Here is a 17,257-nt window from a genome sequence, read left to right as displayed (position 1 = left end):
TTTGTGAAATGAAATAAATTCATGCTACTCTGATAAATTTTGCTTTTTCATTGTCTGACTTATTTTGATACTGATGACACATGATGTATCCTGCTATTGTCTAAACTACATAACATTTTGTATAAATACATAAACGGAAATTTCTTTAGCCGCTATCACTGACATAACTGAACACTACTCACTCTGCTGGAGTGAGAGCCTGGACTTCATTTTTTTTTTAAATAGTCTTACATCCAACATAACTTCTATACCAATTTTCATTCTCCAATTATAGTTTAGATATGTATATATTTTAATCTTAGACCATCCTGAACTGTTCCCTTTTTCAAACAAAAAGTACCATCTGTGAGAATGCACATGAAAGCATACTCAGATTTTAATTACACATCTCATTGCAAAAATGCATTCAAGAATGGGTCTAGGGACAGACACATAAAATATTCCAAAACCAGAGAGCAATGATTTCTTCTGCCTGACTTTGTTACTGCAAATGAAAATGTGTGAGCTTGGGATTTTTAAAATCTATGACTATCACCACTTTTTGCAAGTTACAAGAAAAAAAAATTGCAATACAGTAAAATGTCACATTAGCAGAACTATAATTGAATTTAATTAGATTTACACATATCACAGTCAATGCTTCAACTCTGAAAAGAAATATTTTCAGGAACTGAGTGTTCTAACTCAGACAAGTTCCTAAACAGGAATGACCTAAGGGCCAAGAAGATGAAAGGATAGTCACAGCAATATTAGGACAAATTTTAAAAGGCATATGTGACGAACAACATTAGAAAAGTGATAAATAAAAACAGAAGTGCTTAACTTCTCTAGATGAATGACATTTCCCTCACTAATTAAACACTGCTTTTTTATTATTGATTGAAAAAGTGTAAAGAATTACAGAAACTCATCTGTTCAATCTTTTACTATGATAGTTTCTCTTCTGGTTTCTCTTGCTTTCTCTTTGCTTCATATGGAAAACTCTTTTAACTTTCATATGGTAATACATTTCCTAATATTTTAATTTAAAAGAGCTTTTCTCCAATGATACCAATAAATTTCTGGGATTTAATGTTTAATGCAATTTTCCACTTTTTCTCTCCAAGAAAGCTGTCTTTCTATACATTAAATGCAGGTTTCTACACATTCATGTTCAGCAATCCTGACATTTACATTAACCTAAGTCAACAAAACAGAATATAGTATACACCACATAAAAATGCAGGATCAAAATTTATATATGGAAATTTCTTTAGAAAGGTCTACATACGTTCTTGTCACATCTTGTTCAATCATTGCTCGAAGCTCTTTATCCTGGAAAAATTTATTCCAAAGACTCTGAAATAAGGAAAATAATTGTATGAAACAGAGACTTGCAGTAATACTTAAGGCTTATATACTATATCAGGAAAGTACTATACAAATATTAACTAATTAATCCACAACATCCCTGGTGGATAGATCAATATTTTATGGGTGAAAAAGAATATTGGTAACTAAGCTTAAGTATCCTAGAAAGTCAGTTTAGATCAGAGATAAAAACATTCAAGTTCCTGGATCCTGGTTCCATGCTCACTCCGTTCACTCAGTGGATGGCTGCAGGTCTGTGGGTTACTTGTGAGAGACCTATGACAATATTTAGTGAGGCAGAGTAAATTCAAACTTACACGGACCAACACCTCAACTGAAAAAATTTCAGTAGTTCACACACTGAAAAAGGTCTGTATAACTGCACTGTACTACAGGTCTCCTGTAAACGTGTATGGGCTCTATTTAGAAGGGGCTACAATTTTCATGATAACGAACTGCGTGCAAGTAAGCAAGTTTGTCTTAGTGGAGGCAAACTCAAGTATGGAATGTGTGATGATTAAATACCAATTGTGAAAATGACACCACTCTAATAGTACGAATACACAGTGCAAATCAAGATCAGTCATTATAAAAGGTTCTTATGTAGAAAACCAGAGGATTTAAAGTTCATTATCAACATAAAATATTAAATAACAGAGTTCAAAGTAGATTTAGCTGCTTCTATATCTGTGCTTATGCCCATTTCCATTCTCTTTCTTTTGCTAACATGCCTTGTTTACCACCATTTCGCAGAACCCAATCTGAATAAAGTCAGCAAATGTTATTTAAATGTTCCAGTCTGTGCCATCACATTAGGGTAATGTTAAGGAAACCTTAGTGTAAAGTAAAGCTTATTCTTTGCAGTAAAGGGATAGTAGCTTGGCAATATTGATCGAAATACAGAAGGAATATAATCCTTAGCAGTCTTTTCATTTAGGTTAGCATTTTGGATAGCAGCAGCAGAGAATGAAATACCACATAAAGAGAGTGGCTACAATACTTCCAAAATCTCTTGCTTCCTTGTAAACAATTCATTATCATGGTGGTTTATGCATGATGGCTTATATAAAACCTTGCCAATGTCTCACTGAAAACTAATAACTTTTAATCTTATTTAAGATACATTGTGTCTTACCTTACAGACTCTCTTAATGCATCTATATCACATTTTGAAAGCTACACCCCCACAACTAGTCCCTCACAGTGAAGGACCAAGAAGACAAGACTCTTAATTGCCAAAAGGGAAGCAAAACCCAGGACACTGCAAAAGGGCAAAACATTAAATCATTGCAGAGGCTCAAAGGCACTTAGCTCTTCACTCCTATGCCCGATTTGGCCTCTGGCTGTGTTTTATAGGTTAATTCACTGCCACATACTCTGACATTCCAACCTTTAGCCTCTACCTTGTGAAGACATCATAGGCAGAAATAAGGTTGTATCATTGTGTACAATCACAGACTACAGCAGAAAAAACTTCAATCTTCTGCATTTGAGACAACTTTCTGTACAGCTGGATGCAGCAATGGTTTGACGGTATGCAGTTATACTAGTTGCAGAGTCACAAATGTGCCTGGGATCAATACTTTCAGGTTTCTACAAGCAGAGCCATTCAAACAACTCTCCTTCTATATTAAACATGAAGCAGACTACTATAATAAACACAAACCAATTATTAGCTTCAATTTATGAACAAAATGGAAGCACAAGTAATACTACTCTGCCATGTAATTGTGAAAGTCTCTTTCAGTGTAAATCTCTTGAACTGAATCAAACAAGATATGTTCATGTTGTAAGTTATTTTAAAAGTATGGAAAATGAATTTTCTCAAACGGTAAAACGAGAGCAAAATGATAATTAGCAGAAGAGCTTAAAAATGTGTGCTATAACATACTTAAGATCTATTCCAGTATAAGTAAAATGCAGTACAAACAACAGTGTCTCTCTCTCTCTCTCCCTCTCAAAAGAGTTGCCTAAATTAAGCTCCAAAATCTATACCTAAGTCCTAATCAAAGTGCCAAAATACTGAGCCATGTGGAGCTCCTACTAATTTCAGTGACAGCTAGATGCTCAGCACTTAGTGACAATCAGATACAATACTTCTGCCACATTTTCAGTATTTCTTGAAAATCTGGATCTGTCCTTTTCCACTGATTGCTCTCTGATAACTGTTGGATACTTGAGGGTCTTTTAACAAATGTTTAAAGCAAAAGAATTAAAAACCTGGAGGAAATGATTATCTTGTAGCCTGGTACTTTCCACATTCACTCAACTTGTATACTACTCAGATGCGCAACAAATCTCTTTTTTGCTAGAGGAAAACTTCCTAGGCTAAACAGTATTCCATTTCGTACTGACTGTTTAAACATTCCTTCAGTTAGAGCCATTGCGCGTATAAAACAAAAACACACAGCACTAAATGAGAAGATCAGTCAAAGCAAGGACATTCTGTAAAACTGGAATGATGTTCCAGCATGGATTTCTTGTTCATCATGGCATTCCCTGCTATAAGCATTGAAAAAAACAGAATATTAAGCTAGAAATGAGCATTTCTGGTTGCCCAACAGAGCTTGTGAGCTGCTTGTTAACACAAGACAGTTTGGAAATATGGGAGTGAGATTTTAGTATCTACTGTTTTGTCTTCTTCAGCAAGAACTCACTTTTGTCAACATGATGATGATGATAATTCTAGTAACGCAGATGTTGATAAAAGTCAGGGTCGACTTACCCCCTCATCCTGAGACAGTGGATTGTTGATGATCAGATCTTGCTGTCCTGCTTTCCGTGGGTTTGTAATATGCTGGGTAAAAAGATAACAACATTTCTGTTTCAGATCTTCTTTCTTTATACTGTAAGTATTATACCTACATCCAGCTATGAGAGTAGAGACCTTGTTTTGTACCAACTTACAATTTCTTTGATCTTGTTGTAAGATGTTCTTAATTCTGATGTGTTTTTAATCCATTGACTTCTGTCTTGGGGTAGAACCTCTAGAAACAACTATTAACAAAACAAAATAAAGCAGTTAAGTTTAATCAATTTAATATAGCTTTTCACACAAATCCTACTAGACAGCATAAACTATCTCAGAATGGAGGAGCAAGTATTCTATAACCGAGGAGAAGGAAGCAATGACCTACAAAATGGTCCCAGCATTAGGACTTTCCAATCAATAAGTAAGAAGCTAGAAACCATTACAGTTCTACAGTGCAAGATAAAGCATTAAAAACTACCAAAGGCACAAACTTGAGCTTTGTAAACTGTTACAAATCCAGTAAAACTAACTCAGATCTCCAAAGCAGAGACAAAATGTAAGGAAGAAATTAAATTAAAATATGCAAAACTTGGAATTGTTTCCATAACACTGATCAGCTGATGCAATATGCCTAAAAACAGATATGAATGCAGAGCAGAAACTAACCACTCAGAGATTACCTAAGAAATGTGGATGAGGAAAACCTTGTTCTATAAAAAGAAACATGTTCTGGAGTTCTGTGAGACAGTTAAGAGATTCAATTTTCCAAAAAGTCCTTGAGAAAATGTAAATCTCAGTTCTTTCACATTTCTGCTTAAGCAGGGTCAGAAACAGACACCTATGAGAGAAGACTATTTAACTGCATACAAGATACAGAAAAAATACACTGTATTTTCTTGCTTTTTAAATACATCTTTTTATTTACATATTATAAAGAGTTATGAAATAGTAAACATTGCCAAACAAAAAGCATTCCCAAATTCAATAAAATACTTAATTATTTCAGAACTTAATGAAAACATTGACAACTTTTTAAAAATAGGCACTCTAAAACAGAGCTCTAATCCAGATTGGGACATTGCAAATAAAACTAGCCTCGATTCTAGAATAAAAACACTGCTTTATTTAATTGCTGGGCAGTGAGGGACTCAATGCTTCTGTTAGTTCACGTTTTTGGATGTGATCTTAGGCCTCTTATTTAAGGGACTCAGGAAGGAACAGACTGGCAAAATAATGTTTGTGGCATATATTAATCTGGCCTCCTGAAGACAATTTTTTCTTTAACTTTGAATGTGTTCAACGCCACACACATTCAGCTTTTCAAATTTGTTTCTTTCATATATGGAGTGTATTTGATTCACTTTCTATAGGTCTTTGTGCTAATGTCAAGCTTGAGAATTTCCATGTGAGGTAATTTAAATTGCCAATATTCACATATAGCAACTTCAATTGGGAAGATAAGATGTTCCCTACTATCAAAGTTAATGAAGAGCAGAACACCTGATGCCAATGCAACAAAGTTCTTTACGACGTTATACAGCGTCTCGGTATTATTTTGCTTTCTTCCTCTCTTCCTTCCTGCAACAGAAACCTCCGAGGGCCCATCGTGTTTTAAGACTGGGAGATCTGGTTTCTTTCTCTGTCCAGTCATTAAAAGAGGGATTAGTCTTCATTTTCTCACTGCTCTGGAAAAGCCGCTAACAGAAGCGGCACACTAGTTTTAAAGGAGTCCCAAGTTCCACAAAATACAAATCGTAAGACAAACTTCCCTTTTTATTTCCAGTGCGTGACCTCAATGCACCAACACCAACAGGAGATGTGGCTGTGTTGCACTCGATTTTATTCATACTACCCAACACAAAGATATTCTTTCCTAGGAATCTTTTGCTAAAACCAGCCATTCAGCTTTAAGGCAACTCAATATGATTAGCAAATGTCCTATGAATTACAAAAATGAGTAGGAAAACATTGGGATGAAGTCTCTCGGAAAATTCATGATTCTTTGCATCAATAATCTTCCAGCGCATCAGGTAATGTGTTGATATATTGCAACCACAAACTGTAAATAAATATTTTCTCTTCTTACCTTCCAGCAAACACTACGGAACCTGCTGCTTCTCAGCTGCCCATTAATCCCCTTCAGCCGTATAGTTGCCAAGTAATTGTTGTTTACAAATAGTTCTTCCCATTCTTTACTGCGTGCAAAAGCAAAAGGAACAAACATTTAAACAAAAAAAAGCCTCAGCTGATTTAAGGACTATATGACACTACATGCTGTGGATAAGCAGAGGAAAGGAACTTTTTTTTAAACGTATATATTTAGTTGTGTACCATTTCTAAACGCATGGCTGTCTTTTTGGACACATTTCTTCTTTGGATTTAATGAATATGTAGATCGCTATAATTATGCCAGCTACTGAAATTCATAATGTCTATGGAGGCTATTCCATTTCCTCTTAAATGTTGGTACTGCAGTTCAGTGAATAAACAAGAAAAATGAATATTAATATAAGCACATTCATGTTTCAGCTGTAGACAAAGAAGTACCTATTCCAAAAATATGCAACAGAAAAGTATACTGTTGACTGTATTAGTGCCTCACATGACTTATTTGTTGACTGTATTAGTGCCTCACATGACTTATTTGCTTAAATGAACCTTCTTTTCTTCTTAATGTCAAGCTGGGCAGTTAAGCATAATCGAAGAAGACTTTCTTTAACATTTAGTGCTATTTACTACTGAAATCACTCCTACTTCTTTCTACATGATCAGTTTTAAAATTTTAACAGGTGCTAGCAAATTTAAAAAAACATCAAAAAATTAAAAAGCCTCACTGTATAAACTGTTAAAGGCAAGCTTGAGTACCTTGCAGTACCTATGGCTGACTAGATAAACAACCTAAATATGCCTCCCAGGCATGCAGGCACCAGGGGCCTAACACCTGTGCCTCATTAATATACAAGTAAATCTGCTCTACTGGGAAACAATTGGAAATTAATTGTCCCAAACCATCTACCGAGTTTGAATAAAAGAATTAAACCTCTATTTCCTGCACCTTCAACTGAAATGAATCTCAAGAACAGTATAAGCAATATCAATATCAAGCAGTATAAGCAATAACAAGAACAATATCTCAATAACAGTATAATGATGGTCTGACCAAAGCAGCCAAAGACTCACCCACAGACTTTCTAGAAACCACTCTGAAATCCAAATGGTGGTGTCCAGATAAAGAGCTGGGTTATGTGCAAGGAAATGTGTCTCAGATTTATTTTCAGTGTATGTCCTTGAGGTGAAAATCTCCTTTTCCGACTGTTACATGGGAGACTATTACTTCTCCCTGGGAGACCAAATGAAAGCAGGAAGAGGGAAACTGCTATTGTGACTTCAGGGTAAGGTCTCACCACAGTTTCTTAGCTAAGGAGGGTCACAGAGTGGGTTACACCGAAATACCAAACAAACTCTGTTTTTACAAACTGCCCTAAGTATATGCAGGTTGCCAATCTTCTAAGAGGAGTTAAAAGGGCTTTTTTCTTTTTTTTAAACAAACTTGTTTTTTAGATGGAACTGGTTCTGTTTCAGAAAAGGGTTATATGCTACAGTTGCTGGGAACCATTGGGGATGGACTAGGCAAGCCAGGAAATCATGCTCCTGTTCCTCTGGGACAGGAGTGAACCCACGACCCACAATAAGGCTAGGAAGCACTCTGCTCGTGAATGCATCACCTTCCAGCTAGGATCATTTTCTGAAAAAAGGGATGTTAACCTCTGGGCCTTGATTATTAATTGCATTGACAAGCAAATGTACTCTGGTAAGAACAAAGGCAACCAAAGCAGTGTTAGTGTGAGGGGTTAGGGTTGCTTTCAGCTTTTGCAAACTGCCAGTATTACCATGGGACCAAAATAGGAGCAAGTAACTCCAGTGGTGTGGGGCAAGTTCCTTTGTTCCTGCCATGCCCCTGTTTTGTAAGTCGGAAAGATCATCTCGCCATTTCACTGGCTCACATCCCCTGTGCACACAGGAGGTCAGATGCAGAAGCTCCTTACACTGTTTTCAAAGTGGGTAACATTCCCAGAATTTCTTTGAAAATATTGGTATATCAGCTGAATTAGGAAAAGGTTTAAACCAGTGTAACTGTGAATAGAAAGAACAGAGGGGAAAACATCCTTAGGTTATTCTTTTCCACCAACTGCCAGGAGTGCTTGCTACACTGTAAGAAAGTAATTTCAACACTTCTTAAATTGTATGGGTGTGGATACTATGCTTTTTAAAATTTGTGATGCAATTTCAAACACGTTGTGAACAAAATTACATTTAAAACAGCCCAAACTGAAATTTGGCAAGATCATATCTCCCCCGCATCCCCGCTTGGCTGCTGGGATAACTAAAACAAAAAATTTACAAGCAACTGTAAAAAGACTTCTGTATAAACCCAAGTTTGAATCTGCTGTAGTTTTAGCAGAGATAAATGGTATCTAAAATCATTTCTAAACTGCACTAATTCATTTCTCAAATATTCTGAACAAAGGTTAATAAACTAAAGTCACAATTTTAGAGACTGTTTTCAATAATGGTAGCACTGTATAATATCAACAAGATGATACTTAGCTTTCATTTCTAAAATGACAATTTCTAGAAGGATACAGACTCACTCTGTAAACTGGTATCTATGAGCCTGGCTTGCAGAAAATTCATCGGTCAAAGTGAAATGAGCAATAAAGATTGGAGCTCAAGTCTATCACAACCCATTTGCTTCACTGAAGTGAAAGACTTCAAGAGCCAACTGGAACCACTTAAACTATGAATAAACACATGCAATTGTTTTTAATCAAACTAGAAAATTAAATGCATAATCATGTGTTAATACAACCTTCAGGTTGTACAATTAAAATAAAAGCAATTGCAAATCTTAATGTTTTCTGGCTAGCTTGTACACATTTTTCATTTTATATTCCTATTTGTTTAAATATGCAACCTAATGTACTATGTTTCACATTGTAAAACTTTAATAATATAAGTTCTACATGAGAAAAAAGTAACAATGTTACTTTTAGAAACTTAATTTCACATTTCTTGCTTCACCTTCAATTGTATCTATGCTGTAAAGGTCCAATATAAAATACTTGCTGGCATGAATTGCACTACTTAGAAGTGGGAAAAGTGCTTAATATGTACTAATGAAAAAGCAGGCAAATCAATGGAATGGATTAAGGTTGTGGGTGATAGAAGCAGACTTTGTCACCAAGGTTTTTTCATAGTTATCACCTCACATAGTTATCTTCCCCTCCATCTTTTGAAACATGTATTTATATAATAACTACAAGAGTCTGGATCTGTCTGCAAAAGAATTTTATACTGGGGTCTGCTCTAATAACACATACTTGTTTATCAAATATCAGGCCAAACTGTCAGTAAACTATATATGAATATATGTAAGTATATACATATATATATTTATATATATTCTTTCCTTTCATTCAAACAGGAGATGTTCTGGGGGTATAATAGTTGCTAAAACAATTATCAAAATCAGGTATTTTTCTTTTTCTTTATTTCTCTCTCTTTTTTTAAAACAAATTTCAAGTTATTTCCAAAATCTCTCCTAAAATTCTCAATAAAACTCAAGGGTACTTGCCACATTTCCACATCTGAAAAAAGTTTTTGTTTAAAGCTATAGGCTCTATGACAAAGTAGAATTATCTAATACTACCTTGTCTGCACTATTTTGCTCATCTGGTCTAATTTAGATGAAGAGGGGTTTCAAATAATCTCAGTGATTGATTCAGCAAAAGTTTGCTCCTTGGACAGTTTGCCACAAAAACATTTTCTTCTTGAGAATTAGCAGTCCTGGGTCACGAGTAGAGATTAGTTTACCTCATGAGCAGGATGTCATTTAGAGGGTGACAGAGAACAAATGGATCTGTGACCAGAGGTCCCCTCCAACCTCAGCTATACTGTGATTCTATGATCACATCCTGTTTGATGGTTGAGATTTCTCTCTTCAAGTGGTATTTCCTTTAGAAATCCATTGTTGTTCAATACACATATTCAAGCACTTCAGCATAAATACTTCTTCTCTTAGGAAAATTTGTATGGTGCAAAAATAGCTGTTCTCCGAGCTCTCAAACATGCTCTACAGTGAAGGCATACGAACAACAGCATGCATTTGCTGCTCCACAATTTTCTTGCAACATCAGAGCATAACAGGACTTCAGAGAAAAAAGTAGGCAAATATGCATATGAACATCATATCTCTAAAACCTGCAGTTTTTATGTATGAATGCTTGTCTATGTTACATCATGGATGGTTCACAAACAAAGCAGTATTTATCAAGAGGCGAGTTTCAGAGTCCCCTCTAAACAGCACTTGCAGAACTGTGTTTTGCAAATGCAGCATTAGCCCTGGACAGATCTGTAGTGCTTGGTAAAAGAATATGTGGAAACCCCTGGTAAAGGTGGAGATATTCTTTACAATAGCAATCAAAACCATCCAGCCATTTTCACAGTAATCTCTAATCCCACTTAATGGTCCATGTTATTACTACAATCTGATGTAGAAAACTAACTGGAAAACTCTCTTTTTTATAAATAGCTTTCCATATTTGTACACTTGGTTGAGATGCAAGGGTAGACAAAGCAACCAGTATGAAACTTCCTTGAGTTGAGGTCAGCTGGACTGCTGAAGGGGTGAAAAACGAACATCTCTCCCTGCTTAGACACTGTAAGGAAGGGAGCAAAACAAGCAGGATTTTACACTACAGTATCTAGGCAAAATATCATGTGTTAAAGTACCATTTTTGAAAAGGTTAAAACCCTGAGGTCTAGTATCTTATTAAAAGTCACTAGAGGGACACTATTTCAGAACTACAGAGGAATGAGCCACTATAAGCTCTCGAAGACCACGTATATTTTTTCTTAAATCATTCTAAGAATGAATGATGCCAATAGTGTAACGAGAGGCCCGGAAAGTAATCCTGGAATTCAAATAGTAGTTCCTGGAGTTTTACGGAGGCAGAGGTTGAGCTGCTGTAATTTGGGGGAGAGGTAACAAAGACTTTCTTCAGTTGACAGCCAATATTGATATCAGCTCCTAGGTCTGTCGCTAACTCTGGATCTACAGCACAGTGGCAAAACCAATGCATCAAGCACAGAATGCAACCTTGGCCCATCTACACTTATTACAAATAAATAATCATTATATTCAGAAAAAGGAAGAAATACAAAAGAAGAAGAGCAGTATGGCACTGACATTCTGCTAATCAACACCAGTTAACTACCGTACTTACTGAATTACAGGATAAACTTGCTGATTTACACAAATGCATGTCTTTCTGGAGTCTAAAGCTAGCAGAAGCAGCATTTCTATACTACACTGTTCAGAAAATGTCATATTACATGGAAGACATTAAAACCCACAGAAACATAAATTGAGTAAATTAGGAATACCAAGGCAACTGAAAATCTATGTCTCATTGGAAAAGGGAAAAGAATCAGTACAGAGACTGCAAAGGCTAAGACCAATCAGGTAAATATTATCATCTACAACTACTTCACTTTTAATTGAAACAACAGGTAACGCAGAAACCAGTATCTAAAAGACCATTAGAAACTGTATGTAGTTCTTTGTCTAATGTATTTGCAAAGTATTTCACGCCAAGTTTTGAAATCTCACTTTCACATCCATGATGAAACAAGATCGGTTTAATATTTACAACAACATTCAGATAACAGAATATTTTGAGACCATGAAAAAGTACTGCAATACTATTGAAAGGTGTGAACATTTGCATACATATTCTAGACTGCAATCTAAATCTCAAGCTTATTTCACCCTCTAGACCAATATTCAAGGATAAAATGGATAGTCTCATAGAGATCCAAAGAAAACTCTTGAGCAGTGCTGCTAATATTGGCAAAATTATCTAGAATAAAATGGTGTGCATGTTCCCAAAAAGTCAATTTCACATTTGTAAACAATTTGTGTTAATATTCAAAATGTGTTCTAAAAGTTTGAGACCCAAACTCAGCTCCCCAGAGGCACCCAGTGAAGCAACAGGCTATCGAGCAGACTGTTAGAAAGAAAACAAATTCTCTGATGATGATATCATATATTTTGCAATAGGAGGTCTTCATGGATAGGGACATTCAACTAACCGAATGTAGTATCTGCACTTAAGCCGATGCAATAGTTCTTTTCAAACGTACAGCAATATATCAAAGGAACATGCATAGTTTGCATTAGTTATTATACCATAAAGTGAACATTTTAGAAAAAGGTGAAGCAACAGCCAGCAATGTAATAAAAATGGTTTATTCTCCAAAATAGGTGAAAAAAGCAATTGAAAGGTGGTATAAAGTAATAAGCAGTAAGTTTTTAAAAGAAAAACATTTCTGAAATATACCAATTTTTTATTTGATCTCCTGAAAATCCACTTGACACAGCCTTCATGTGAAGAGTTTTCAAACTGCTTGGAAAATGTATGTATTCTTTTCTGTTGCATCCCAAACTCCTGCCTCAGGATAAGAGGCAGAGTTAACAGCCATACAACTGTGAATATGTATGGCTGCACTGCTGGGAGGCTCAAAATTCAAAGGCTAGATTTTCTGAACAGTTCAGGTCTCATTTAATATTGGCTGATTTCTGTGAAGTAAAGTTTCTGTGAAGTAAAGTAAAATCACTTTCTTAATATAAATATTTCAGCAAAAATTTCAGGTGATTAGCTATTTAAGTTATTTAAGCTATCAGTTTAAGCGTGGTACAGCCCATGGAACTGATTTAAGGCTGTACTAGCAGAGGAACTTTCTGCAGGCATATATTGCATCTCTCAGATTAGGATTGGATCTGGCATAGGACCTTGAGATACCTTTCCCTATAGTCAAAACTGACCATTTAATTTTGATCACTCTTAGTCAGTGAGCCAGGTTTTGAATCGGGACAATACTTCACTTCTAACCCTTCAACTGTTTAGCTTCTGTAGAAGCATCTGGTGAGAATTCTTCTTAAAGCGATCTGAAAGTCTAAATTACATTAACTTGTTCTCCTCTACTCTCTGCTTCATGCACATACTTAGAGAACTTTGAAAGAAAAATCAGATATTATTTTCATTTATACAAACTGCACTGCATTTTTATTACTATTCTTTTTTTGATTTTTATTGTAATTGACTCACAAGTTACAGATTCAAGGCTTTCTGGACTAAATTCTCCAAACACCTTTGAAATCATTTGTATATACACACAGAAGATTTTTTACTTTCTGGTTCTCCTGAATAGATTTCCCTTTACTAATCTGAGCAAGGTAGCCCATATCATCTCACCTAAGGCCTGTCCTTTAAACGCTAGGAACCTAGTTTAAGCTAGGTGGCTAATTTCCCTCTGTATTAAATGGAGAGATAGACATTGCTGAGGGTGAGCTACCTAATCATGAAATGAGCATTAGATTTGCTGCTTTTCCCTTCTGTAAATTCATTCCCACAGCTAGCCAGATCTCTATGAACTGTGTTGATGTGTTCACATACATGTAGGTTTTCTATATAAACACAGACATACATTCATTAAGAAAGAGAAAAGCTGGAGCTTCCTGTAGTAAATAACAAAAGTTTAAAGTTACATCTCTACAAATCATCAAACTAAAAAACAGATGCAACAGGTGGAAATACTGTTTTCCAGGAAGATGCCCCCAAACACTAAAATGCTTCTGTTTACTCGCACCTGACTAGCTACAGCTGGCTAGAACTAGCATAGTGATCACAATATTTAAAAATATACACCCAATTTCAAAACGCTCATGATCTTATCATGTGCAAGGTAACACACTCACTATTTAGCTAGTATTGCTAATTCTGCCAAAAGACATTATTTCAAATGTCTTAGCTCTGTAAATCCATCCATTTTGCAAGCAACAACATACAAAAATGAGTAAGTGATTTCATCATATAATTTTAATGTTAGACTGACTTGGTTTTATTCCCTTGGTTAAGCCCCACATATTCTTCTATTCTTACCAAGAACAAGTCTTAGCTCTTTGGACTGATTTAGATTGTACATTACTTTTGCAAAGCTTTTGTCTTCAAACTTCTTTGGATTAAAACCTGTAATTCCTCAACCCTGCACCTCTTGTATTTAAGCTTCACACAGAGTTCTATGTCTTGTTTTTTGTGTTTAAAAAACAAAATGAAATCACTGATCAGATGTGCTTTGAGCAGTGCTTGTAGGAAAATCTAGTTATCTAACCTTCAGGATGTCTGTTACACAGGTTAGTGCAGAACTCTTCCATTTAAAACCATGCAGACCACACAGAGCTAGTACTGAGCAAAGAGCTGGTCACCTCCAGGTTCTCTTGCAGCTAAGCTCAACCAGAAAGCGAACTCCTGGCTCTGTGGCAGATGTTCTTGCTTTTACATCACTACACATCTTATGGACTACAAGTGAACACCAGTGTGATTAGGATCTTGAAATGTGCACCTCAACCCGAAGAAAAATAGTGTCATTTACCCATCAGTGTTAGTCATGTTGGTGCAAAGATGATGAGAGTGTTGAGTTTTGAAGGGTCTGCAATGCTGAAGTTCATCGCATTACTTAGACCCGCTGAGCTTCGGAACTTTCAATAAATACTTCAAATCTTTAAGTACTCTTTTTAGTAATTAAAAAAGAACTATTTCCAGATGTTGTGTTAGAAGGAAGCGTCTGCGAAAGGTCTGGTGGGCCAAAATGAAAAACACAGTATAAACGCTGTTGTGTTTCTTCTCTGTAAAATTTCCTAAAGGACTAATCGTGTTTACCAGAAAGGAGGATCCTCCTTTAAAAAATTAAAAAGCAACAAAAAATTGTGCAAACTGACATTTCTGACTTCAGATGCTATGCTGTCCTGTTCATTCACAGTTTTTGCACTTTATCAAAGGCATACAGCTGAATTTTGCTTAGAAAGTAATGTTTTTCACTCATATGCACCTTATTTCTTCTCCTCCTGCCACAGGTGCCTCCTTCTGATTTCAGAACAAACTAATTTCATTTTTGTGGTTTTAAATAATACTAGGGTTTAGTAATATTTTATTGAAAGTTAAATGTTTTGTTCTAAAATAAAGTACATTTAACCACAGTGCTTACTGTAAATGACACAGTAGATCAACAAATCAAACATATTTTTTCAATTGAAAAAATTGTTCTTCCCTTTGATTACTGAAAAACAACTTCACAGTTTATTGTATTAGTCATCTGCAGCTACACCCGACCTGTGTATCCAGCTGCAAAAAGCTGATACTTTTATATAAAGTTAACATTTGCAGGTCATACTATTTCCAAACAATGTAAATGCACTATATGAACCCAAACAGTATTATTTCCTGGGCTATGCCTTTCTTTTAAACTGATTGTCTGAAATACTTTTTTCTGATTTAAATCAATATATATTGCTACCGGTTTTGTATGAAAATGCGCATCACGCTTCTATCTTGAGCTTCATCCCTTTCAGAACAAAGGTCTCTGCTCCACCCTGGAACACTGCATCAAAGTTTTCCCTTTGGATAAGAAAAACAGTACAAAAAAACAGTAGTAGTGCTTTTATTACTACAGAAAAACTGACTAAATCCTGATTTCCTAAGATGGGCTCTGTAGTTATCAATTAAAATGGTTTATTATGTTACAGTCGCCCTAAAGTCTAACCCAAGTATCCTTATCCAAACCAGCTTTATTATTAATTTTGCTCTGGACATCAGTGGTTTCCAGTATTCATTTGATGAACTGAACTGGTGCTTCAAAGACAAATCAGTTCCAGCTGATCTTTTAAGATACAGTAGTCAAAGAAACCCTTAATGAAAAACATTTAAAATATCAGTGAGGGAAAATATAAGATCAGCTAAATGCTGTGTCACTGGTACGCGTGTTAATTTTTATGTATGACAGAACAAAACTAGCAAATTTTTCAGTTTCTTTTCATGGATGTTGAAAAGGCACGACCATTCTACCTTTCACTGCCTCTCTTCATGTGCTAAGTTCTTCCTTTTTGGTACCAATCTATTAAGAACCATTCTACGAAAAAAGAAAATGTTGGTATTTAATCCTTCCTTTCTGATGCTCTGTTGAGAGCATCTCAGGCTTTAAGTGAATCTGTCCTCTGCTATTTTCTAAGGATTCACAGTGTGCACAAATAGAAAGAAAGCCTGTACTACCTTTTCTGCCTCTAAGTAACATAATTTTCACACAAAAAGCTTAAAACATCCACATGCATATCTGCTGAAATGTTTGGCTCTTAGAAAAAGTATATGGCACATGAGGTTTCAGCTCCTCAGTGAAAACATTTTTTTCTTGGAGTTTATCCTGTCCCTAGCACATTCCTTAGGGCAACAGGCAAAGACTGGAGAATGGATCAGCTGTGGAAGAAAGTCAAGAAAGGAAGTCTGACAAGACGGATCTGGAGATCCTATAAGAGCCCTCAAACAGGGTAAGAAAGGAAAATAATTTTAAAAGAATTCAGAGAAAAACTGAAATCTTCAAAGGTCTAGATGTCAGAATGTTTTCACTGGATCTCCTTGGATTTGCACAAAAATGCTTTTGGAGGGGTGTGTGTGTGTGTGTGTGTGTGTTTTTAATATATAAGTCACTTACCCCTGCTGGAAAACAAGCTCTGCAACATGCAATTGCCAACTTCTTCACAAATAGGGAGAAAATGAGAGTGCTGGCACACAGAAAGTCTGTAAGCAAGTAAGTGTAATGGTTCAGAAGGATCAGAAACTTCAGGAGAGAGTTTAAAGGTTCTACAGACAAAATGAACTTGTACTGAAAGGCCTCTTCGCAAGGAAATGGCATCAGCCAGGAAGCCATCTAACAAATGGTGGTAGGTACGGCAAAACAAGCATGAATTTTCCTGCCTCTTCATGGAAGGATGCAAGCTCTGAGAATTCTCCTTACACAATGGGAATGCAGTGCCACTTCACTGCTTGGCCTTCCAACATTTTTGTAACTAAAAATATGTGAAAAATCCAATAGAAACACTCCTTTTCTTTATGGCTGCTGGTTATGTGTGGACACGTAGTGGAAAAAAATTGCAAAAAAAAAGGTTATCCTTGTACAGAGGATAAAAGTAAAACTTTTATCTTAAAAGTAAAACACACTAAAGAGACACTACCTGCCTATGTTGCAGAAGACTAAATAGGTTTG

The 17,257-nt window shown here is 35.8% G+C and overlaps 1 protein-coding gene across 1 annotated transcript in view; it reads right to left on the bottom strand.

Annotated features, from left to right (window-relative positions):
• Positions 1 to 17,257, bottom strand: part of TBC1D5 (TBC1 domain family member 5) — a 322,079-nt gene that overhangs the window by 141,937 nt on the left and 162,885 nt on the right. Inside the window, exons 5-8 of the mRNA XM_026103718.2 lie at positions 6,189 to 6,297; positions 4,258 to 4,347; positions 4,076 to 4,147; positions 1,271 to 1,338 (exon numbers count right to left, since the gene is read on the bottom strand). Of these exons, the coding sequence (XP_025959503.1) occupies positions 1,271 to 1,338; positions 4,076 to 4,147; positions 4,258 to 4,347; positions 6,189 to 6,297 (339 nt within the window). The remainder of the gene's footprint in view (positions 1 to 1,270; positions 1,339 to 4,075; positions 4,148 to 4,257; positions 4,348 to 6,188; positions 6,298 to 17,257) is intronic.

This window comes from Dromaius novaehollandiae, chromosome 2 (genome assembly GCF_036370855.1).
Source record: "Dromaius novaehollandiae isolate bDroNov1 chromosome 2, bDroNov1.hap1, whole genome shotgun sequence".
In the NCBI taxonomy this organism is placed as follows: Eukaryota; Metazoa; Chordata; class Aves; order Casuariiformes; family Dromaiidae; genus Dromaius; species Dromaius novaehollandiae.
This window is presented reverse-complemented; position numbering and strand designations above follow the sequence as displayed.